The sequence below is a fragment of the Ambystoma mexicanum genome, chromosome 2p, assembly GCF_040938575.1.
Source record: "Ambystoma mexicanum isolate Mex_15411 chromosome 2p, UKY_AmexF1_1, whole genome shotgun sequence".
Classification (NCBI taxonomy): domain Eukaryota; kingdom Metazoa; phylum Chordata; class Amphibia; order Caudata; family Ambystomatidae; genus Ambystoma; species Ambystoma mexicanum.
The window spans coordinates 1,299,646,284-1,299,670,453 of record NC_090923.1 but is presented as its reverse complement, the minus strand read 5'-3'; the positions used below and the strand labels follow the sequence as shown (position 1 = coordinate 1,299,670,453).

General features: G+C 45.7%; 1 protein-coding gene across 1 annotated transcript in view; it reads right to left on the bottom strand.

The window, feature by feature from the left end:
* The window catches only part of EIF2AK1 (eukaryotic translation initiation factor 2 alpha kinase 1), a 1,543,308-nt gene that overhangs the window by 615,067 nt on the left and 904,071 nt on the right, over positions 1–24,170 (bottom strand). Inside the window, exon 10 of the mRNA XM_069645632.1 lies at positions 7,978–8,086. Coding sequence (XP_069501733.1) covers positions 7,978–8,086 — 109 coding nt within the window. The remainder of the gene's footprint in view (positions 1–7,977; positions 8,087–24,170) is intronic.

Here is a 24,170-nt window from a genome sequence, read left to right as displayed (position 1 = left end):
GCCTGTCCAAGTTCCTTCCAGGCCTTGATGGATTTTGCACTACAGATCGATTTCCGAATCCAGGAAAGAAAGGCTGAGAAAAGAAAAACAAAAACCACAAACCCAAAACCAATCGTGGAGTACCCTAACCTTAAGGAGACATCCTCTCAACCCTCTTCGGATCCAGAACCTATGCAGCTGGGCTCCTTTCGGGGTACGATCTCCCCACAAGAAAGGACCCATAGAATTAATACCAGCCTGTGCATGTATTGTGCGTATGATAAACATCTTGTAAGGAACTGCCCAATAGCACCTCCCCGGCATTCAGGAAACGCCAGCTCCCGATCTTGAGCGGAGCACAGCTTTGGGAGAAAGATGTCTGCTCCACTTCTGTTCCTTCCTTGACTTGTCCTCGCCAAAACTCTGGTGGTTCTACAAACGTTTCTGTCGTCCACTAAAGAGGACACTTTTCCCATCCTGGCTCTAGTGGATTGCGGTGCCATGGGAGTACAGATGATGAATGGGCGTTAAGGCACAATATACCCAGAGAAAACAAAAGAGTGATTCAAGCTGTCGAAGGAATTGACAGGAAACCATTATCCTCCGGACCCATTACCCACCAAACCAAGGAACTACTTCTCTCAATAAATAACCATCAAGAAACAATCTGTTTTGATATCATAAAAGCAGCACATTATCCCATGGTTCTTGGCATGCCCTGGCTCCAAAAGCACAACCCGTATATCAATTGGGTAGCTGGATCCCTATTTCTAGGTTCAGAATTCTGTTTGAACCATTGTTTGTCTCAAGGTTTGGTGCCAGATCCTCAAGTGGACACCCAGACTCCCGAACAACCACCATTGTGTGTTTCCAACATTACGCAAGTACCGGAGATCTATCAGTCCTATTCTGATGTGTTTTCAACTGCCATTGTCCAATCTTTACCACCCCATCGACCTGAGGACGACACGGAAGACTCGGCAGTAATTCCATTTGTCAGAATGTTTATACTATCCGAACCGGAGAAAAGAGCCCTAAGAGAATATCTGGACACAAATCTCGCTAATGGAACCATTCGTCCTTCAAAATACCCCGACGGTGCCTCATTGTTCTTCGTACCCAAGAAAGATACTAAGGAGCTCCGGCCTTGCTTGGACTACCGAGGTCTTAACCAGAGTACCCTTAAGGATCGGTATCCGCTACGCCTTATTTCTAACATATTGGAGGCTGTTCGATGAGCTTTAATCTTTACCAAGCTTGATCTACGAGGTGCCTACCATCTTATTCGAATTAAGGAAGGGGATGAGTGGAAGACCGCCTTCAGAACACCTTTTGGTCATTTTGAGTATCTGGCCATGCCCTTCGGCCTAGCCAATGCCCCAGCGGTCTTTCAGCGCTTCATGGACAGAGGCTTCTCGGATATGCCGTTTCTTTTCGTCACAGTGTATCTGGACGACATACTGATCTATTCCAACGAACCCCAAGTCCATCAAGAACATGTAAACGCCGTACTTCAGCGATTAAGAGAGAACAAGCTCCTGGCGAAACCTGAAAAATGCCTCTCATGTCCGGACCGTTCATTACCTTGGCTTCGTACTGAGTTCAAAAGGAATTGGAATGGATCCTGCCAAGGTAACCTCAATTCTTTCCTGGCCAGCACCTACCACAGTAAAACAAATCCAGACCTTCTTGGGTCTTGCAAACTTCTACAGGAAATTTATTTCCACATTTTCTGACATTGTGCATCCCGTTGTCGCTTTGCTGAAAAAAGACACACCATTCATTTGGTCTGTTGCTCAAGAAACAGCCTTCAAGGAATTAAAACAAAGATTTACCCAAGCCCCCATCCTGGCTCAACTGGACATAAATAAACCCTTTCTGGTGGAAACGGACACCTCGGACTATGCTATCGGAGCAGTTCCTAAACAAGAATTCGAAGACAAGATGGAGCCCCCCATCACCTATCTATACCAAACCTTGACTCCCAGTGAGACCCATTACTCAGACCTGGAGAAATAATTACTAGCCATTCCACAGGCCTTTACTGACTGGCGACATTTACTCCTAGGTGCCAAACATCCGGTCCAAGTACGAACCGATCATAGAACAGTCGTCAAGCTTGCTGGGCCTTTTTCTTTGACCAGTACCAGTTCCACATACAGCACGTCCCTGCAACCAATAACGTAATCGCAGACGCCTTGTCTAGGGGTCCCGATTACGGGCCTGTTGAAGTTTGTACCTTTCCGAGAATGTTTCCCGATACCGTTGTCATAGCCCAGGCCAATTCCTTGTTGGAAGAAATCCATATTGAAACACCATCTTCTGATCTTTGGCAGGACTATACCAACACCAACCAATGGAACCTGGTCTCAAAGAACGGTTACCTCTTCCAGGATAAGAGACTAGTGATACCCACACAAAGACTTCCTTCCAAGATCATCTCCGACCGTGGGCCTCAGTATATCTCCAAGTTTTGGAAACATCTGTGCCAAATGTTGGGCATCCAAAGTGCCTTGTCTTCAGGGTACCATCCTCAGACCAATGGTATAACCAGCGGGTAAATCAGACCTTAGAACAATATCTGCGATGTTTTGCAGCCAAGGTCCAAGATGATTGGTCTGTTTTGGTTCCGGTAGCCGAATTCGCTTAAGATAACTCGGATCACTCTGCCATCAAGACCAGCCCATTCTTTTGCAGCCAGGGGTTCCATCCATCAGTTCTACCAACTATCCTACCCCATCCTACCCCGGTACCCTCAGTCGATTCCTGGACTGAACGTCTGGTGAATGTAAATAAGGATGCCAAGGATCACTTGGAAAAGGCCAGATCAGACATCAAGAGGTATGCTGATAACAAAAGAAGACCCAGCCCTTTATATGGAATTGGGGACAAGGTTTGGTTATCCTCGAGACTCTCACCTCGACACTTGCGGCCTAACAAACTGGCTCCCAAGTATTACGGGCCTTTCACCGTTAAGGAAGTCATCAACCCAGTGGCCTTTCGACTACAGCTACCCGAATCTTGGAAGAAGATACATCCTGTTTTTCACACTTCTCTACTGAAACCATATGTACCCTCTACCAGGTCAACTCTTCGACCTAACTCTGTGCTCATCAATGATCACATTGAATACGAAGTTTCCAGAATATGCGATTCTAGATACAGACGGGGCCGACTCCAATACTTAGTGGAATGGAAAGGATATCCCCCCCAGCGAACAAACCTGGGAACCTACCTCCAACATGAACGCTCCCCGTTTGGTGTGAAAATTCCATTTAACCCATTCAGGGAAACCCGGTGGATCGAGGTTTAGGAGAGGGCATGCTGTCATGAATCGCCACTTTCGCCCACTATGGACTTCATGGTCCATAAAGCACCGCATCATCGGGACAATCATCCTTCCAACATAGCTGCCTGCACAGTAGCGCCACTCTCTAGCGTTTACGTTGGACGCGCAGCCTTCTAAAAAATAGGCACGCCCCCGCAGCTCTGCGTGTCTCAACGCTACTGTTCCATGTTGCTAACGATTGCTGTTGCTCCTGCTCCCTTTGTCTGCGCCCTTCCCAGTTTCTTCTATCCTTCCCTTCCAGGCTGCCCCCCTTTTTTGAACTGCTCTTGCAATTCTTGGCTACTTCCTCCTTCCATCCCGGATCGCGCCTGTGGTCCCGTGCTAGCGGGTTTCCCGCTCGCTCCGAACTCTGAATCTGCGCGGCTATTCATTCCTGGAATCGGCCATAGTGCTTCCATCCTGGATACTGAACTTCACCAAGCTTTCTGAGGCAGACAGCGAACCTCACACTGGACCCAGAGGATACACACCCTTACCTGTACAAGTCCAGAACAACCAGGAAGAAGGAAAAGTCTCCCAAGAAGACTCAACCCAGAGAAAAACAGGTGAGAAAAATGGGCTGGGTTTGAGGACTTCTCTCCCAGTGGATTCTTGCTACTCGATCTGCCAGAAAGGATGCCAAGCAGGCAAGAGCCGCCTTGGAGCATGCTGCCGTTTTCTCCAGGACCTGCTGTAGAAGATGATGGTCCACAAGATCAAAGGCAGCGCTTAGATCCAACAGCATTAACATCCCTGGCTTGCCCTTATCCATAATAGATAACATATATGATTGCAAATCAAGCATCACGGTTTCCGTGCTACGAGCAGCACAGAAGCCCAACTGCTGCTCATGCAGGATGTCATTGGCTTCAATGTGTGACTGATGTTGTTCCATAGCTATTTTATCCATAATTTTCAGGATTAATTGGTGTTGGTTATCGGACGCAAGTTACCAGGGTCCAAGCCAGGTTTCTTGACCAGGGGTGTGATGGTAAGATTCTTGATGTTTTGGGGCACAATGCCATCATGGAAGGAGGCATTGGTTATTTTTGTCAGGACTGGGGTGAACAGTTCCTTATTTTCCAAAATTATTTTAGGAGAAATTACATTTTCTGCACATGAGGAGGGTTTCATCTTCGTCAGCACTTTAATCATCTCTTCTTCTGAGATGGGTTGGAAGTTGAAGTTCACTAGTTCCTGCTTCTGCAGTTCCACGGCTATGGGTAAGTGGATCTCCTTAGAAGCTTCTCTAGCCAATATAATGGACTCTCCGGCTTTCTGAATTTTGCCAGAGAATGCCTTTTGCACCAAGTCACAGTCCTCCTCCGATGGAAGATGTGGAGGGGACAGTGCTTTGGGTTTTTCGACCGAGTTAAGAATATCAAAGAGCTTACTTGTCGAGTTTGGTGCAGCTTCAATCATCTTGTTATAATAGTTAGTTTTGGCCTCTCTGATACTCCTTCTGTATTTAGAGTTAGCACAATTCCAAAGTTCTTTGTTGTCTAACGACGGATCTTTTTGCCAGATCCTTTCCAATCTTTGTTTCTCAATCTTGAGCTCACAAAGCTTGCTGTGGAACCATCTCTGATGGTTGTTGTTCTTCCTAACCATTTTAAGTTTGGAGGGGTGCATACTGCTCCACCACTTCATGTATATGGTTGGTTTATTGCTTCACCATTTGGTCACATGAGTCCTCAATTTGAAAACTGTTGGCTATCTTTATTAGGCATGGTTCCAGCTGATCTGGGCCTAAGTCTTTAAAATGTCTATCTGTACCCTGATGTGAGAGCTGTGACTTAAATCTGGTATGTCACACAGGTGTATTTCAAAGGAAACTTTAAAATGATCCGACCAAATGCACGGCTAAGTTACCATGTTCTGAATATTGAGGTTCTGCGTAACAATCCAGTCTAGCTGGCTTCCTTTCTTTGGTGTAGGTTCATTGTTTTGGACTATGTAATTGATGTTTTTCATTGTTTTCTCAAGAAGAATAGCTTCTTTGTCCTGAGGATTTCCATGCCACCCCTTGACATCCCCAACCAATAGCGTGGCGGAGTTGGTGGATTTCAAAATGTTCAGCTGTTGTGTGATTTCACTACAAAAGTCTGAGACAAGTGAGGGAGTCCTATATATCACAATAACATTGATACATTCTTTAGGAGTGGGTGAGTATTTAAGATGGAGGGATTCGCAGCAAGTGCAAACAAGAGATGCCTTAAATAGGCTAATTGACTCTCTTGCTATTATAGCAACCCCACCACCAGCCCTGCTATCCCTATTCTGTTGATATATTATGTACCCTTCCAGGATGGCTTTGTCATAAACCGGACCCATGGGGTCCTTAATTCATGTCTCAGTTAGAAATAGCATATCCAGATCTTCCTCTAAGTTAAGGCCATGGATATTCTCGGCGTGCTTACTGAGGGAACGTGTGTTCAAGAGGCATGATTTTAGAACCTTCCGGTCATGCTGTTTAATCTGACCATCAACTGAGATGTTCATATTTAGCCTGTGACATGCATGCTTAGCTATTACATGGATAGATGGAGTGGGCCCTACCCCCTCCGAATGAATGGCAGCTGTTGAGTGGGCCAAGAGGGTTCTAGCTGCGCTCTTCGTCGTCTCAGCGGGCGTGACTTTGCCAGAAGGCACTACTATCACCTTATTTATGAGTGGTTCTGACTTAGGTGGTGCAATCGAGACCATGGTCTGAAACCCAGTTTAACGGCAGTTTCCCCACTTGGCCCTCCCTTTTCCCTCTTTTCTTGGTTCCCACTTGTGGGCAATCTAGAGTTCTCTTCCGCTGCGTTAACCCCGGTCCCTCCCTCACAACCCAGTGCTGCCAGCACCATGTGTTTAGCCTGGACATTCATTGTCTCAGAGTTAAGATACCTTGCACGGACTGTTCTCTTGCCAAGGTAATAGCCTCAAGTACTTCTTTCATGCCCATTGCGTCCAACAAGTCTAAGTTGGGTATATGTGTTAGAAGTAGAGTACTTACCGCTGCCGCGGACTGCTGCAGACTGCACCTAATGTCCGCGCTGGCGCGTTCCGCGCTGGGTTTCCAGTCAAATTGACTTCCGGAAACTACAATCCAGCCCGGGATTGTAGTTTCAAAATGCGGTCAGTGCGTGCAGGGGCGCAGAGCTCCTCTGATTCAACTCGCACTTCTGTTTACAGGAATAATAAAAGCACTAACTCCTGGAAGCAATACTAGTGTCCACGGAAAAGTTCACAAAGTAAAACCACTAGCAGGAAAGTATTACGAGATCACAGTGCAAAATAGTAGAGCTAATATGAATAAAAGCACACGATTTAAAACAACAATCACAATGCAATGATTAAAATAATGAATGTTATCTAAAAGAGACCCGTTAGCAGTGCGGCTTTATATCTCTGCTGCAAACTCATTGAATAGTACATAGCCAGGGTTACAGCACTTTAAAATATGTTTTGCACTAAATAATGTGATGTTCATGCATGATATTCATGAACATGTTACATTTCTGAAAAATAGACATGATTATGAGGTACAACATGTTTGTAATGCTCGATTTACTGTTTCAATGGATTTTGTACCTACGCAATTCTTACTCCTATGCAAATCTTAAAAATAATATGTACCTGTACCAGGGTTTTAGGTATGGGCTTGGGTGGAGTGTGCTGGCACTGCAATACTTCTTACCCATAACCTACTTGGTGGAGAAGTGATACTCCTGATGCAGCACTCTGCAGTGTCGATAAGCGCATAAAAGCTTCCCAAAATCACTAAGAAATGATATTGTGGCTGTCTACATTTCTTATGAAAACAATGGCAGCACAAGTTAAGGAAAAGGTTAACTAATTGCCTAGGGATGGCATCAATGGAAGGGGATCAGGACAAGTCTTAAGTTCTCACTTTCAAACCAGGAAGTTAATCACTGTACAAAGGAAGACAAAACATATGGTCTCCTCATTCAGGTCATCTATGCATGCCCTCATATAGCTACTTTTGAGACAGCACCTGCACAATCATCTTGTGGCTTTGTTCCTTATTTCAGATATTCAGTAAAAGTACCTGGAGTTCCAGAAGAACCTAGTCCAACTCTCAAAGTAATCAGCAGCTTTCCCTGCTTATCTTGTGCAGTACATCTACTACTCTTTCTGTCTCTTACTTTTTCATACATGTGCTTTTTTGGTTAGATTTCATATAGTAAAAAAGGCTTTCACAATAAATTCAAAAACACCAGTGGGTGTTAAGTTGGCCTTCACGTGGGAAGCAACATTAAACATACTGTTTTTTAACTGCCACAGAAAACCTAAATCTTTTTTGTCAAATTAAAAAGATTTTTATAAACGGATAGTCTGAGAAATAAATTATTTCTGGGTACTTTGACAAGAGTTCAGGAACTTCATAACAAACTTATATAGTGATATCATGGAAGTAGGCATATGACGCCCCTGTCCGATGACTGGAGGTTAGTAACGAAAGAAATCCATTTTGAATCCACAAGCATTTCAAAAGATGGCGGAATGACGGTTGGCATCTAATATAAATGTATTGATTGAGCAATCAGCATAACATCATAACTAGCTATTCCCGATTGGGTCGAAATATGCCAACAGTGATAATTTAAAAGAAGAAAGCAAACAGCAAGAGAGATTATTTAGCAAAGACAACTCCTACTCACCAGCTGCTTCTGTTCTCGCTCCATGTTCTCCATTTCGATCTACAATCCAGTCCCAGAGAGACAGTTCACATAATTTCATCTGTATGTGAAGCATCAGATGGTATTGCATCTTGATAAAAAGAAATGTTTAAAAAGAAAAAAAAACAATTGGTTATTAGGAGTTTGCACACAATGACTTTTGGCTAATACCAACTGCATGGGAACGGAGGACTTCATTACGAGTTTGGTTGTGGGGTAAAAAAGTGCTACTGAATTCAGAGTTTGGTGGTAAAGGGAGGATTCACGTCCAACAAGAACCTGGATGTAAATCCCCCACCTTCAAAGCGACTATAAGGCTAAAATACATATAGGTCAACTTATGTCCAAACACTTAACGCCAATTACTATTTAATTTCCTCAGACCACAAGATTACTGAACAATATATTTCTTGTTGTCCACATATAAACATTCCCATCATTTTATATTAAGACATTCTGACCAATCCAAAATGGCAAATTCGGAACCTCTATATCCGATCGTCATAAGGAGTATGTTCCACATTCGTCAGATATCCTTAATGGATCTGACATTTTTCGAATGACCAATTCAAAATGGCGTTCTCGGAACGTGAGAAATGCGAACGCAATTACAGCGTCACAATCGTCACTACGCAACGTGTTTATCTAGCAGCCATCTTAGAGTCAGTCTGTGCCCGTAACGAAACACACAGCCAAGTTCAATTCAACTTGTCTCAATCGAAAGACAATGCTCAGGTAAGATTTGTAACCCTTTCTGTAGCTTTTCTTCAACTCTCGTTAATAGTTTTTGACCTATTATAGCCACAGCACTAGCGAAGCATAATTCCTAACCAAACAAGGGGTTTATCTTTCATCTTTTTTCTAGAAACACTTTACTTTAACGGCGAAAGCGTTATGTAAACAAAACCTTTAAGGAAACTTAAGTTATAAACGAATAAGAAACAATATCATTGATGTTATCGAACTCGGGACACCAGAAAACCACAGTCTATTATAATATAATAAAATCATAAACACCTTACCAAGCAACAATAAGGTAAGAAATCGACTAACTCATGAGATGGCATTTTCATTACGAAATATCTATAACATGAATTCTAACATCATCTGTAATATACAAATCCCAGTAATGGACATAATGGATTCATTAACTATATTACCTGCCTGTTCTCCTCAAGTTCACATAATAAGACCTATGTCCAAATGACATACTTATTTTTCTCAAATGTAATATGGGAGTTTTGTGTTTTGTCATTTGTTGTTGTTGCGACAACAGTTGTTGACATCTTTTTGCACAAACATTGTTTTTCTTTTCTCTCTTTTTTTCTTTTTAGGAACCACTAATGTTGAATCTAATTTGACTTGTATAATGTTGATAAGAAATACCCTCCTGATGAGCCAATTAGTTTGAGAAAACATGTTGAGGGCAATATCAAAATCTTTTGAGCCAATTAAACAATACATTTTTTTGACAAAGGAATTAAGTCGTACGAATGTTATTAATTTCTTGCCAAGCAACCTTTACAAGTGCGCTAGAAGGTAACTAACTTCTGATTTCTCTAAATTCTATTACACTCGGCAGTCTGAGTGTTTAGTCACTACCAAGCAGCACTTTTATTGCTTTTTTTCAAAGAATACAGAGTCTAACAAGACCGGTTCACCATCAAGTGTATCCTAGACTGCCACTTTTTTCATTTTTAAATCCCTCACTTTACCTAGCATGCTGGAATTACTGCAACTGTAATTCTGCAAAAAAAACCATGGAGTGCTATGGACTCCAAAAATTGAAAACATCAACATACTGCCACACGTAACCCTGTGGAAAACCCACAGGAAAGCGTGGCGGTAACCGTAAACTATTTTATCCATAATCAGTGGATGTACTGCCTAATTCAAAATTAGGCCCAAAGACTTGTATTTAAATACAATAGAATGGGGCAGTCGGTACGGTTCTTAATTAAAACGAGCTTACTATGGCTCAGAACATGACTATGCCAATCAAATAGCAGTTTCCTCACCACACATCTGCTTTATGTACATTGATCTCAAATAAAATATCACAATTTGGATGTTAATTGCAGCCCCAAGGCTTGATACCAACACATGGTTCACCTCCACACAGACCCAAAAGCCAGTCATTTAAAGTCAATTGTGGAAAATTTCTTCCACATTTTGTGGCAGAGTCATATGTATGACCCTTTCGAGAGAGACTGAGGACCCCTCTTAACCTTGTGAGGGCGGCCTACCAGGGCAGTGGCAGAGGCAGACCTAGGTGGTGCAGGGAGTTGAAGGTGGCCCCCCATTGGGTTGCCACCTTAGAGGGCCAAATAATATAGAGGGTTAGCCGCAGACCTTAGTTAAAGTAAGTAGTAAAGTGTTGCTCAATTGAGTTACTAAACATTTGAGACATTAAAGGGTGCAGGGGAGAAAAAGACGACCTTGGCATGACAAGTCGCTTAGATAATTGCAAAAGAGAGTAAAGTGTCCTCAATTCTATGTCGAGACAGGAGGCGAGCATTATGCTTCTCTTTCTTTATTACTGCCTAAACAGCATCTTCAAATTCAAACATTTTTACCATATTTCCAAACTGACCAAACTTTTTTGTTCATATCCCTCTCCTTGGAACTAAAAGGGTTGTTAGTTTGTGTTCCTCTAAATGTTTCTACCAGGACTACCAAATCGCATGAGTCTCTGCTTTTCTGTGGTCCTTTCTAACTCTTAGTGTCCATCAGGCTCTGCTTCCCACTATATGTAGTCCTCTCATGTGTCAACCCTCCTCTTTCTTTGTTGCTGCTCGATAAGAGAAGTACCTTTGTCAATGCATGAGTACGTTCAGTTCATAGTTAATTAGCACCCCTTTGTGGTAAAGGGTTAAACCGTATTACGGCTGGCAGTTCTTAGAGATTATAGCTCTGTACTGGACGCACGCAAGAAATATTTGGCAGCGCGAGTGAACAAACCTACTTTTCCCCTCAGAATAGGGATACCATTATTTAACAGTGTTGCGCGTGAACGCGAGCAAACAAACTCACTTCTCCCTCAGACAGGGACACCGCCTCGATAGACGTTCGGAGGCTGGGGCCGGAGTCGCGGGCAAATGCACCCGCACGAGGCAACCGGCCCCATCTCCTCCTGCACATAGGGAACAGCGCACAGTGGTCTCTAGGACCCGCGGGCGCCAGCATGCAAGGAGAACTTTCTCTCCCGTCCTGCTGACTGCGAAGAATCTCAGTGTAAATATTCAAACGCGTTTGTAAAGCGGCTGACTTCACAAACACACTGATAGCGGCAAGCTCAATTTATTCATTAAAAAAATAAAAATAAGAAGAGGGAGATAAAGAATCTGCTCTGTGTGGCTAACTGCTGAAGTCCCCTTTAACAGCTCACAGTAGCTCATAGAATACAATGGCACATTATCAGAGCCACACAGCCTCCCAAAGCAGATCCCCAGAATGGAGTGCTGAAGAATGGGGAGACCAACGTGCTCCAGAGGAGGAGGATCTCTCCCTGAGTTTCAAGAGGGTACTGGGAGACTCACTGTCTCAGGCAGTAACAGAAGGCATGATGCCTCTAGCTCAATGGCTAGATCACCTGGAGGCCATGCTTAATAAGCAAAACGCGGACAATGAGGTAATCGAAAGAAAGAAGGCATTGAGCCGGTGGAGGGGACATCAGCGAGACACCCCGACACAGGGGTTGACCGGGGCTGTAAAAAAGCTCAGAAGAGGACCACCTCTTTGACGACCCCGAGCAACACAGAAGGGGTGGGCTCAACACCCTAAGAGTCAGCCGACCCAGTAAGCAGGCTAAAGAAGGCCTTGTTGATGAGGGCGGCAGTGCCAGACTCTCTACCCCCCTGCCCCAGGAGCGTACAATAAAGGGGAGGAGGAGGATTGTTAGGCAGAATCACATGCAGAACCCTTTGGGAACACTACATGCAATTAGGACTACACGTGTCAATACAAATTCACCTTTGGTAAAAGCCTGTATTACATAGTAAAGTGGTAGCGATGGCTGAGCAGCCAGACTTATCTCAAGAGTTGAGTGAGCAGTAGAACAAGTTACACATAGAGGGAACAAATACAGTGATTCAAACAAACACTTTACTCAAGGTTTCTTGGTAAAAGAATATACATTTATTTACACAGTCAATTTGAAAACATTACACTAGCAAGAGCAGCTCAATATCAAACACTAATATACTACAAATACACAACCAATAAGTACTGAACAAGTTCAGCTCCGCTGAAGTGGGAGTAAGGGGTAAGAAGACAGGGTTATAAGAATAGACAGCCCAAATACTTTCATAGGCAGGGCAAAGGGCTTCAGTAAACTACAACCAGCGATTCAGTTCATAGGCCTGGGCCAAAGTCAATGGTTCAGAGTCTTTGTATAGGATAGCACAGTTCTGGTAGTACAAAGTTGAGTCTTTGCCACAGAGTTTAGAAGAATCTGACTAGGCGAAAAGTTAGACGAATGTTTAGGGAAGGACTAGCCTTCGAAGTTGGGAAGGTTCCACTAACTTTCGCAATGGACGAAAAGATTTCCGGACCGCGTTTGCACAGTACCTTTGAATGGAAGAAGAGCTGTAGCTGAGGCAGTTGTTCCTGGCAGTTCGAGCAGATTTCTCTGTTCCTGAGCTTCAGTCGTGGGGACAAGAAGGAGGACCTTGGGAGGTTCCTGCACTGCCCAGGGATGAGGCCACAAGCTTAGCAAAAGTCGGTTTAAGGTGTGAGTGCCTTACAGACCACAAACTGATATCCTGCCCACTGGCTATCCGGTTTTCCACAGCATTCTGCAGAAAATTCGACCAGGAGGGGACAGCGTCCAGGCGGCTTACGAGTTGGTTGTTCCCAGCAAACTCGAGGGACGAAGTTAACCTTGAAGGGCTTCTCTGTCGATGGAGTTTCAGGCAATTCGGACCGGCAGCAGGGCTTCACCAGTCGTCCAGAAGTTGCAGCAGTCCTCTTCCTTCAGCTCGTCTTCGGTTCTTTCATTCCAGTGGTCAACTCTGCTTTCCAAGTCCCAGAGACCTGCTTTTAAACAGTTTTCCCCCATTCATTCCAGCGTGGCTGTCATTCACACAGCAGGGTGGCTGTCCTTGCCGGACAGCCAGCCGGCAAATCACACCAGAGTGCATTCAGGTCTCCTAGACTAAGCACAGAAACTCAGGCAAAAAGGAGGGCTTCAGCACTGAAGCCCGCCAAAGGCCAACGAACAAAGGGACCAAAACCTGGTTTGGCGCGCAGAGACAAACACAAACACATGAAGGACCTTTCCTAAATGAAATGGCGAAAAAAGATGACCGGAGTCTGTTTTTTTTTTTAAACCTTTATTTATCATTGGCATGGCATTAGGGGAATATCAAACAATTTGTTTCAATCGGACAATAGCAACATATTCAATGCAGCATTTAAACAACCCGCCAACCACATATCACAGTGAACATGGCCACAGTCTCCGTCTACTCCTCCTCTCCCGTTGAATCATATTTCTGAGTGTAGATATGCTAGTGGGGCCCAAATGCCTTTTGATTTGGAGTGGGTTTGTATGTCCCTCTCATATATTTCTTCGTTTTCCTGCGTGAGGATCAGGTGACGGAGCCATGTTTGGGCTGTGGGGGGATTTCTAGACTTCTATTTTAGGAGTATGAGCATCTTGGCTACTGCTTCCGCCACTGCGAACAGCCTTCGTACTTTTATCGAGGCCTTTCCAATGTCTCCGAATAAGTACTTTGCCAGGGTCACCGGAACATGAATGTCTAGTATTTCACTCATTGTCACTGCTACATCCTCCCAGAACTGGCGGATCAGTGGACAGTTCCAATACATATGGATCGCATCCGCAGCATCCGTTCCACATTTGGGGCAGATTGCTTGTTTGGATGAGCCAAACGTGGTAATCTTTTTTGGTGTAACGTGTAATTGGTTAAGCATTTTGAATTGTATAAGGCGAAAATTGGCGTTATGGGATATAGTTTTGGTGAAACTGCAGTATAGCGACTGTTAGGCAGAAACCTGTGCAGTTCCCTCTGGGACCACTGCAAAAGATTTAAGACTACAGGTGTTTGGCAGTAAACCCACTTGGTAGCAGTCTGTACCACACAGATTCACTTGGTACCTGTGGCTGAGCAGTCAGACTTCCCTCAAGAAGAGTTAGGCAGTATACAGAGTATTCACAATAGGTCAAAAGAACATAGTAGAACAAGTAAACACTGACCAGAGCTTGGTGTAAAAGAGATATAAGTATTTATTTAAAACCACATCTAGAAAAACACACAGGCACTAATAGTAAGCAATTCAAAAACACGGTCACTAAAAGATATACACTCCCTTAGAAGAATTTTAGGCAAGTCTTAAGTAAAGCCCCACTTATTTTCAGACAGCGGTGAGCGCTTAACGTAGATGGCACTCTAATAATTCGTTTAAAAAAGGAGAGAAAAGCAGAGTATAATATGAAACAGATCCCAACACTTTCATAAGAACAAAACGAGAGGAAGGCAAGTAAAACCGTGAAGTTAGAGTTCAGTAGGCCGGATCCACTTTAAGAGGATCAGAACGAAATGGGTCCAAGGTCACACGGTTGAAGTACACAAGAGTCTTGCAAAGGTTCAAAAAGAGTTGGACCAAGAGAAAGGGACCAGTTAGAGGGTCAAGGCGGCCAGCCCAGTCCAGAAGGTTAAGGGGTTGTTATTACCTTGTAGCAATCTTTAGAAAGGGAGGCCTGGTGGACACGGTACCTTAAAGTGGTGAGAATACTCCAGCGGGGGCAGTTGTTCCTGGCAGCGGATGCAAGTCGGTGCTTCGTCCGGGGGAAGAGAGGATCTCGTCAGGGAGGAAGACAGGAGTCCATTGCACTGTCAGGGAAGAAACCAGCCGCGGAGTTCTCAGGTAAAAGGAGCGGTCCTTTTATTCGCGGTCCAGTGGTAAGTGGCTATCCGGTTGCCGGGGTGCTTGGCACAGGCAATTCGACCACAAGACGTCCTGGGATGCGAAGAGAAGAAGGTAAACTGGTTGTGCCCATCAGTCAGGGGAAGAAGCCTCTCCAGCCGGGAGATCTTCTCTGTCATCGGGAAGTGGTGAGTCGGTTCCGCAGGGCTCCACCAGTGGTGTTGTCGTGGTAGGTCGGCTCAGCTTCTCCCTCGTCGGATTCTTAGGTCCTGTGGCGACTTCTGAAGTTCCAGTCCCCAAAGCCCTGCTTTTATGCAGCACACCCCCATTCACTCAGCCTGGCTGTCAATCAAACATGCTAAGTGGTGAGACGGCCGGCTCACCACTTGGGCCAAACACACAAGAGTGCGACTTGAGTTATCAAGGTAACTCAGTCTAGGGTGCCTAAACCCCCTCCCACACCCCCTGTGGTACCCAGACAGAGTGGCACCACTTTTGGAGGCTTCTGTGGAGAAGTCCGCCAAAAAGTGGAACAAAGGGCTCGACTTGGGTTGGAGTCCCAGAAGAGAACACAAACGCCATTTTAGAATCAAGTCCTGGCAAAAAATACCAACCGGCGAATTAATATTAATTAAATAAACCGGCGGTATGTTCGAGGCTATGAGAATTAAATATTTAAAGTTGGTAGCCTCGAACAAGGGGAAAATCCCATAGGGATATATTTGCGGTCGAATATAAAAAGTAGTATCCACTGCCACCAGCCAAAACTCGATCAGGGGGGACGGAGACGTGCCCCCTCAACTAACAGACCCTGGGGCAATCGAATTGCCCCGACCAGTACGTCCACAATATGATGGTTTGTACTGGTTTCTGTTCATAATTTGGGAGTAGTAAAGCCAATGGTGACTTTACATGCCCTGGGAGACAGTAGTCAGTCCCAGGGTATGGTGTCTATGGTGAGGTGTCACTATGACACCCCTGTGTCACTGCACGGAGGGTGCTGTGTAACACACATAGTAAAAACACATGAGACCCTATGGAGTAAAGGACCCCATAGCCCATAAAACACATTAACAGTCAAAGGAACACCATAAATCATGTCCAAGAGTGGGAGAAAAAGAGTCTCACTCTTGGCAGGAGAAAAAAACAAACTCCAGAAATCCAGCAAAGCTGCTGGGGGACTCACTAGGTTAGGAAATTCAGCCTAAAGAGAGAATTCTCCCTAACAGCGACCACTTCTGCTCATTGATTTCAATATTGAGGTCTTTCTCCCACTTGCGCCGCATCGTGTTGGTCGAAGAGGTATGCAATTGTACTTTCCTGTATATTTCAGCGATGCCACACTTAAGCCCTGTCTGTGTTAGGATCTCGGCCAGAAACTTGTGTACAGGCGGTTCTTCTGGAAAAGACGGCCAGATCGCTCTAAAGGCTGCTTTTAGACGGTGGTATTGCAGTGTCGGTATCAGACCGGTGCCTATTCTGTCCTTGATCTCTGCCAACTTGATGAAGCGGCCTTCCGGGAATAGGTCACCCAATTTAGCTCTGCGTTCCGCGTCCCATCTGTGTTGTAGCGTGCGATCCATGGTTGGTTCCAGGTCCGGATATGCCCATAGTGGAGTATGCGGCCAATACGGAACATCGCATCTGACTCTTTTCAGGATTTGCGACCATGCGAGGACCGGGGATGATACAGGGTCCGTCCACACCCTCTCCTCCTTGGCTTTAGTAAACATCATGCCCTGGAGATTCCTCGGTGACGCTGCAAACTCCTCAGCATGTATGTGCGCGTATTGTTCCGTGTCTTGGGACCAGTATCTGGCAAACGGAGCTTGAGGCGGATAATAATATAGCCGATAGTCCGGCGCCGCCAGGCCGCCTGACTCATATTGTTCACACATTTTAGTCCAGCTGATCCTGGGTGTATCCCCTCCACATACAAAGCGCGTACTATGCTTCTGCAGGGCATCAAAGAATTTACTGCTCGACCATATGGAGATTCCACTGAAGAGATACAGTTTATTTGGGCACTATGACCATTTTTAGTAGGGATATTCGGCCATACATGGATAACGGTAGCTTCGACCAGAAATTGAGCTTAGTTTCCAATTGTGCCAGGAAGGGACCATAGTTATTGGCGTATAGCATTTTCTTGTCTGTTGCCAGAATGATCCCCAGGTAGCGGGCTGTGGTAGGCACCAACGAAATTGTGTAGTAGCCTCCGATTGTGTAACGGATTTAGTCAACGGTATTATTTCTGATTTGAACCGGTTGATCTTATATCCAGAATACTTCGTAAATTCATCAATATCATGCATTATCGGAGGAAGGTGCGTGTTGTCATGATCCACAGAGCATGCCCCTTTTGGACCTCATGGTCCTTGTCACAACGGGGCTTGCACTCCTTGATACTCCCAACATGGCCGTCTAACGTGCAACATCTTCCTTGTCTTTACGTTGGACGTAGCGTATCTACAAATAGGCGGCGCTCGCGCGTCTCAATGCTACTGCAAGTAGCGACTAGACGTGTGCTCTGTAGTTCGCTACACTGTTATCCTTGTTCCTGGACCTCCTAATTCCATTCCCTTTACCCTCTACCTTCTTCCTTGTTTCCCGGACTCATGTGCTGTGTGCTCACCTTCTTCGTTCCTGGATCCTGGAGTGTCTGAATCCTGGAGCGCTGAACGCACGCTGAAGCCAGAAGAGGCTCGCATGGGCTTATACAAGATCAGGTCCGTGCGTAAGAAGACACCGCCCAAGAAATCCTTTAAGGATCGCTCCCAGGTGAGAAAGGGGGAATTCCGTGACAGTAGTTTGAGACGCCAAACGACCGAAGTCGGAGCTGACATGGAAGCGGCTGTTTAGGATCTCATGCGTGGCAGGCAAGAACTAACGACCGAGGTACAAAATATAAAGGAGGAAAACGCCGCTCTCAAACAATTAGTTCTATCCTGTGATTCTGCCACAAAGGAAAGCGTATTGCTGGGCGGCATTGTTGACAAATAGGATGGGTCGGCAAAAACCCTTCGTGGATTCCTTGATTCTTGTTTGATTCACTTTACTTTTAAGCGCTACTACTTTTCAACTCCTAGGGCTAAGGTTGGCTTCATAATTTCACACCTTTCCGGAAATGCTCTAACTTGGGCTACGCCCTTAGTCAATTTTGGTGATGCCCTCTTGGATGACTACGACGGTTTCATACAAGCCCTTAAAAACATGTTTCACCGTGCGGAGCAGGTCTATAGTGCCCAGGAGCACCTGCTAGGAGCGCCTGCTAGACTTTCAACAAGGTTCCCAGGATATGCTTACGTATGTAACCGGATTCAAGCAATTGACCAAGGAAGCTGACTGGTCTCCTGAAGCAAGTTTTACACTTTTCAGAAGGGGACTGAATGAGGATATCGAAGATGAGTTGGCCAGAGTGGCTCGCCCAAGCTCATTCCAGGCTCTTTTGTACCCTGCCATGCAAATAGATGTTCGTATCCAGGAAAGAAAGGCAGAAAAAAGGAAATCCAAAGTAACCCCCCCTACCGAAGGCATCCTTCGAAATCAACTCCAAGACTGACACAAATCCAGGGTCAGCTACTGAACCAGAACCTATGCAAATAGGAGCCTTCCGTGGACCCATATCCCCGCAAGAAAGGAGGAGAAGGATTCATACGGGGTTATGCATGTACTGTGCCTCGGATAAACACCTGGTTAGAGAATGCCCTCTAGCCCCTCCTCGGCATTCGGGAAACGCCAGCTCCCGATTCTAGATGGAGCAAGGCTTCGGGAGAGAGATGTTTGCTCCACGTCTATTCCATCCTTGAACTCTCCTGGACAAAACAGCCTAGTGATTGTACAGGCCCTTCTATCGCCATCCAAGAATAAGACCTACTCCATTTTGGCCTTGGTTGACTGCGGAGCGATGGGAGTATTCATTGATCAAGATTGGGTTACGTGTCACCCCATTCCGTAAGAGACACGAAGTACCATGCAACCGGTGGAAGCGATCGATGGAAGACCCCTCACTTCAGGGCCTAAAAGCCTGCAGACTAAAGAGATCCAACTTTCAATAAACCATCACCAAGAGCTGATCAGATTTGACATCATTAAGTCTGCTCATTATCCCATGGTCCTGGGTATGCCCTGGTTACAGAAGCTTAATCCTTATATCAACTGGGCAGCATGATCCTTATTTCTTGGATCTGAGTTTTGTATGTCTCACTGTCTATTCCTGGAATCATCCGTGACACCTTCCAAAGAACCATCAATAGATCAGCAAGTTCCACTCATGGTTTCCAATATCGTATCGGTTCCAAAGGCCTATCAGAGTTTTCAACTGCCATAGTCCAGGCTCTACCGCCTCACAGACCTGAAGACTGCGCCATAGACGCAGAACCCTCAGCAGTGATTCCCTTTGGGAGGATGTTCATCCTATCCGAACCTGAAAAGAGAGCCCTACGAGAATACTTGGATACCAACCTTGAAAATGGCACCATAAGACCATCGAAATCCCCAGCTGGAGCCTCACTGTTTTTTGTTCCCAAGAAGGGCACCAAGGAACTTAGACCTTGCCTCGATTATGGTGGATTAAATCAATGCACCCTCAAGGACCACTACCCTTTACCCTTGATCTCGGATATCCTGGAAGCGGTGAGAGAAGCTGTAATCTTCACGAAACTGGATCTCAGGGGTGCCTATCATCTGATTCGTATCAGGGAAGGAGATGAATGGAAAACAGCCTTTCGAACACCCTTTGGACACTTCGAATATCTGGTAATGCCCTTTGGACTTGCTAATGCCCCTGCCGCTTTCAATGTTTCATGGATAGGGTGTTCTCCGATATGCTGTTCATCTTCGTCATCATCTACCTGGACGATATCCTGATCTATTCCAAGGACCTTCTAAGGCATGCAGAACATGTTAAGGCTGTTTTACAATGACTATGTGAACATAGACTCCTAGCCAAACCCGAGAAATGCCCGTTTAATGTGACCTCTGTTCATTACCTAGGATTTGTCCTTAGTCCAGAAGGAATTGGATTGGATCAGTCAAAAGTAAAAGCCATATTATCCTGGCCGGCTCCCACTTCTGTGAAACAAGTTCAATCTTTCCTGGGGCTAGCCAATTTCTACCGGAGGTTCATACCCACCTTTTCTGAGATTGTTCAGCCGATCATTGCACTCTTGAGGAAAGACACTTCCTTTCTCTGGTCTACACCTCAAGACAAGGCATTCCAACATTTAAAGACAGAGTTTACTCAAGCCCCCATCCTAGCCCAACCCGACATAAATCGACTATTCATAGTGGAGACGGAGGCCTCTAACTACGCCATAGGAGCAGTGCTGAAGCAAGAGTTCGAGGACAAGATGGAACACCCCATTGCTTATCTTTCAGGAACTCTCACTCCCAGTGAGACACACTACTCTGTCCTGTAAAAGGAATTGTTAGCCATCCGTCAAGCCTTCACCGAATGGCGACACCTACTCCTGGGAGCGAGACATCCAGTCCAGGTCCGCACAGACCATCGGAATCTTCAAGTTCTACAATCCTTGGAGTGTAGGAACAGTCATCAGGCCCGTTGGGCCTTCTTCTTTGCCCAGTACCAGTTCCACATCCATCATGTCCCCGGATCACAGAACATAATTGCTGATGCCTTATCCCGACGTCCTGACTACGAAACTATTTAAGATCGGACCTATCCCAAGATGTTACCCCACACGATTTTTGTAGCTCAAGCAGTCAGTCTCCTCGAAGAAATTCAGATACAAACCCAATGCTCTGAGCTCTGGAAGGATATTTCAATGAAGAATCAATGGGATCTAAGAATCAAGGATGGATACTTGTTCAAGGATAATGCTCTAGTCATCCCCACACAGAAATTACAACAAAGGATAATCAACCTCTGCCAGGATACCCTTCATTCCGGACATCATGGCATCACCAACACCCTCCGTCTTATACAAAAACAATTTTGGTGACCTAGAATGAAGACAGATGTACAACTGTACATCCAAGCCTGTTCTATTTGTAGTCAGAACAAACACGATAACCAGAGACCAGCAGGTCTCCTACTACAACCTACTCTACCAACAAGACCATGGGAATTCATCGCTACAGACTTCATTGTGGAATTGCCACCTTCCAGGGGACACACGACTATCATGGTTACCACTGACTTGTTCACTCACATGGCTCATTTTACACCCCTGTATAAACTACCGTCCTCATCAGAACTAGCTGGAATCTTCCTAAAACACATTTACGGCCTACATGGACTTCCTTCCAAGATCATATCAGACTGAGGACCTCAATACGTCTCATAATTCTGGAAACATCTCTGTCGCATTCTGGGAATCCAATGCGCTCTCTCATCAGGTTATCATCCACAGACCAATGGAGCTACGGAACGTGTAAACCAGACCCTGGAACAATACCTTTGTTGTTTTGCCACAAAGGTTCAGGACGACTGGTCGCTCCTCATACCCGTAGCTGAGTTCACGTACAACAATTCCGATCATTCGGCAATCAAGACCAGCCCCTTTAATTGCAGTGAAGGATTCCATCCATCAGTGTTACCCTCTGTTCTTCCACATCCCACACCTGTTCCTACCGTTAACTCCTGGATGGAAACACTCATCAATGTACACAAGGAAGCCAAGGAACACTTAGAGAAGGCCAGAATACGAACTAAACAAAATGCTGATTCTAAAAGAAGACCAGGGCCTTCAAATGCAGTTGGTGATCAAGTCTGGTTGTCCTCGAAGCTGCTACCCCGACACTTACGGCCAAACAAACTGGCCCCCGGTACTACGGTCCATTTTCCGTCAAGGAAATCATAAATCCTGTCTCATACCGACTCAAGCTACCGGACTCCTGGAAGAAGATCCACCCAGTTTTTAACACTTCTTTATTAAAAACCTACATCCGATCTTCCCGGAAATCTTGCAGACCCCCTCCGGTGGTGGTGGACGACCAAGTGGAATATGAAGTGTCCCGAATATGCGATTCCAGCTATAAACGGGGTCAGCTTCAATACCTGGTTAAATGGAAAGGATATCCTCCAAGTGAAAGAACCTGGGAACCAGTTTCTAACCTGAATACCCCTCGATTGCTCAGAAGATACCATCTCATACACCCGGGCAAACCCGGTGGAACAAGTCTTCGGAGGAGGCATGCTGTCACGATCTACAGAACACGCCCCTTTTGGACCTCATGGTCCTTGTCACAACGGGGCTTGCACTCCTTGATACTCCCAACATGGCCGTCTAACGTGCAATATCTTCCTTGTCTTTACGTCGGACGTAGCTTTTCTACAAATAGGCTGCGCCCCCACGGGCCCGCGCGTCTCAATGCTACTGCAAGCAGCGACTAGACGTGTGCTCCGTAGTTCGCTACACTGTTCTCTTTGTTCCTGGACCTCCTAATTCCATTCCCTTTACCCTCTTCCTTGTTTCCCGGACTCGTGTACTGTGTGCTCACCTTCTTCGTTCCTGGATCCGGGAGTGTCTGAATCCTGGAGCGCTGAACGCACGCTGGAGCCAGAAGAGGCTTGCGCGGACTTATACAAGACCAGGTCCGTGCGTAAGAAGACACCGCCCAAGAAATCCTGCAAGGATCGCTCCCAGGTGAGAAAGGGGAAATTTCGTGACACGTGTCTGGGTCCCTGACATATAGCATAGTGTCATCAGCGTAGAGAGATATAAACTGAGGTTTCCCCATAATGCGTATCCTTCTCCACGCATGTTTGGACCGCAGAAATGTCGCCATCCCTTCTATGTTGAGCGCAAATATCAGCGGGGAGAGGGGGCAGCCCTGCCTCGTCCCCCACTGTAGCACAACACTGGACGAGAGGGTTGTATTGGTCTTGACGTTGGCAGTGCGGTTATGGTACAGGACTTGCAAGCTTCGAATGAATCCCAGGCCAAATCCCATCTTCTGCAGGATGGCAAACATGAATTTCCAGGAGATGGAATCTAATGCCTTTTCTGCGTCCACCGTCACTGCCACCGTCTTCTTCTCAGGGTCCATTTGGGATGCGATAGCAAAATATCTGTGGAGGTTGAGGGCTGTAGAACGGGAGGGTATAAAGCCCGATTGGTCTGGATGGATCAGTTTGTTCATGTGTGGATTCAGTCTGTTGGCAAACGCTGTGGCTATGATCTTTGCGTCTACATTAATGAGTGATAGGGGCCTGTGAGAGGAGGGGTCTTGGGGGGATTTATTAGGTTTTAGCAGAACAATTATTATGGCCTCATGTAAAGTCGAAGGCAGGGTACCTTTCTCTAATGATTCCTCCCACATCTTCAAAAGCCAGGAGGCTAACTCTGTCGAAAGTTTTATAGAAGTCTGTTGTGATGCCATCAGCTCCTGTCGATTTTCCTCTTTTTAAGTCTTTAATTGCTTGAGTTATGTCCTCAACTTCTAACAGGGTGTCTAGCAGCATTTTGTCTTCCACTGTGAGTTTTGGGAGCGAATAGGAATCTAAGTGTTGTTGAATCTCTTCAGCGGACATCTGGTCCCTGTTCTGGTATAATTTGGAGTAGAATTGAAAGAAGACGTCAATGATCTCCCGTTGGTTCGTGATCGTTGCTCCGTATCGTATGATGCTTGTAATGTGGCCATGGTCCGTTTCCGACCGGATAAGGTTGGCCAGAAGTCTGCCCGACTTGTTTCCCTCAACGTATCTCCTGGCTTTCTTGGGCTGCATCGTGTAGTACACTTCCTGGTCGGCCCGTTTGTTGAATGTTTCAGTGGCCTCCTGCAGGGGGTTAAAGTTTTTTGCCCCGGAGCTCTGGTGTATACTACTTCTGCCATTTTTATGTCGGCTTCCGCCTGGGCTAGGGACGAGCGGATCTCACGGAGTGTACCGTGGCAATCAGATGTCCTCTCAGCCAGACCATAAAGGTTTCCCATTTGATACTATCCGATGAGACGGATCCTACGTTGCGCTCAAAAAAGTCTGACACTTCAGTACGGAGCCTCTCTACCATTGATTCGTCTCGTAACAGATGTGGTGGCATTTTCCACATTCTGTGAGGCCTAGGCGTGGAACCGAGTTGGATGTCTAGTATGATCGGGGAGTGATCAGAGAGGGTGCAAGGTAATATAATACATTCCTTGGTCTCCTGAATGCATACCATGGAGCATAGCCAGAAGTCGATGCGAGAGCTCGAGCCATGGACGTAAGAATGAAAAGTAAAGTCTTTACGATGGGGGTGTACCTCCCTCCATGCATCGGCCAACGACAACAACCGCATGGCATGTTTAAGAGTGGATGCCGCCTTCGTCTCCTTTCTGTT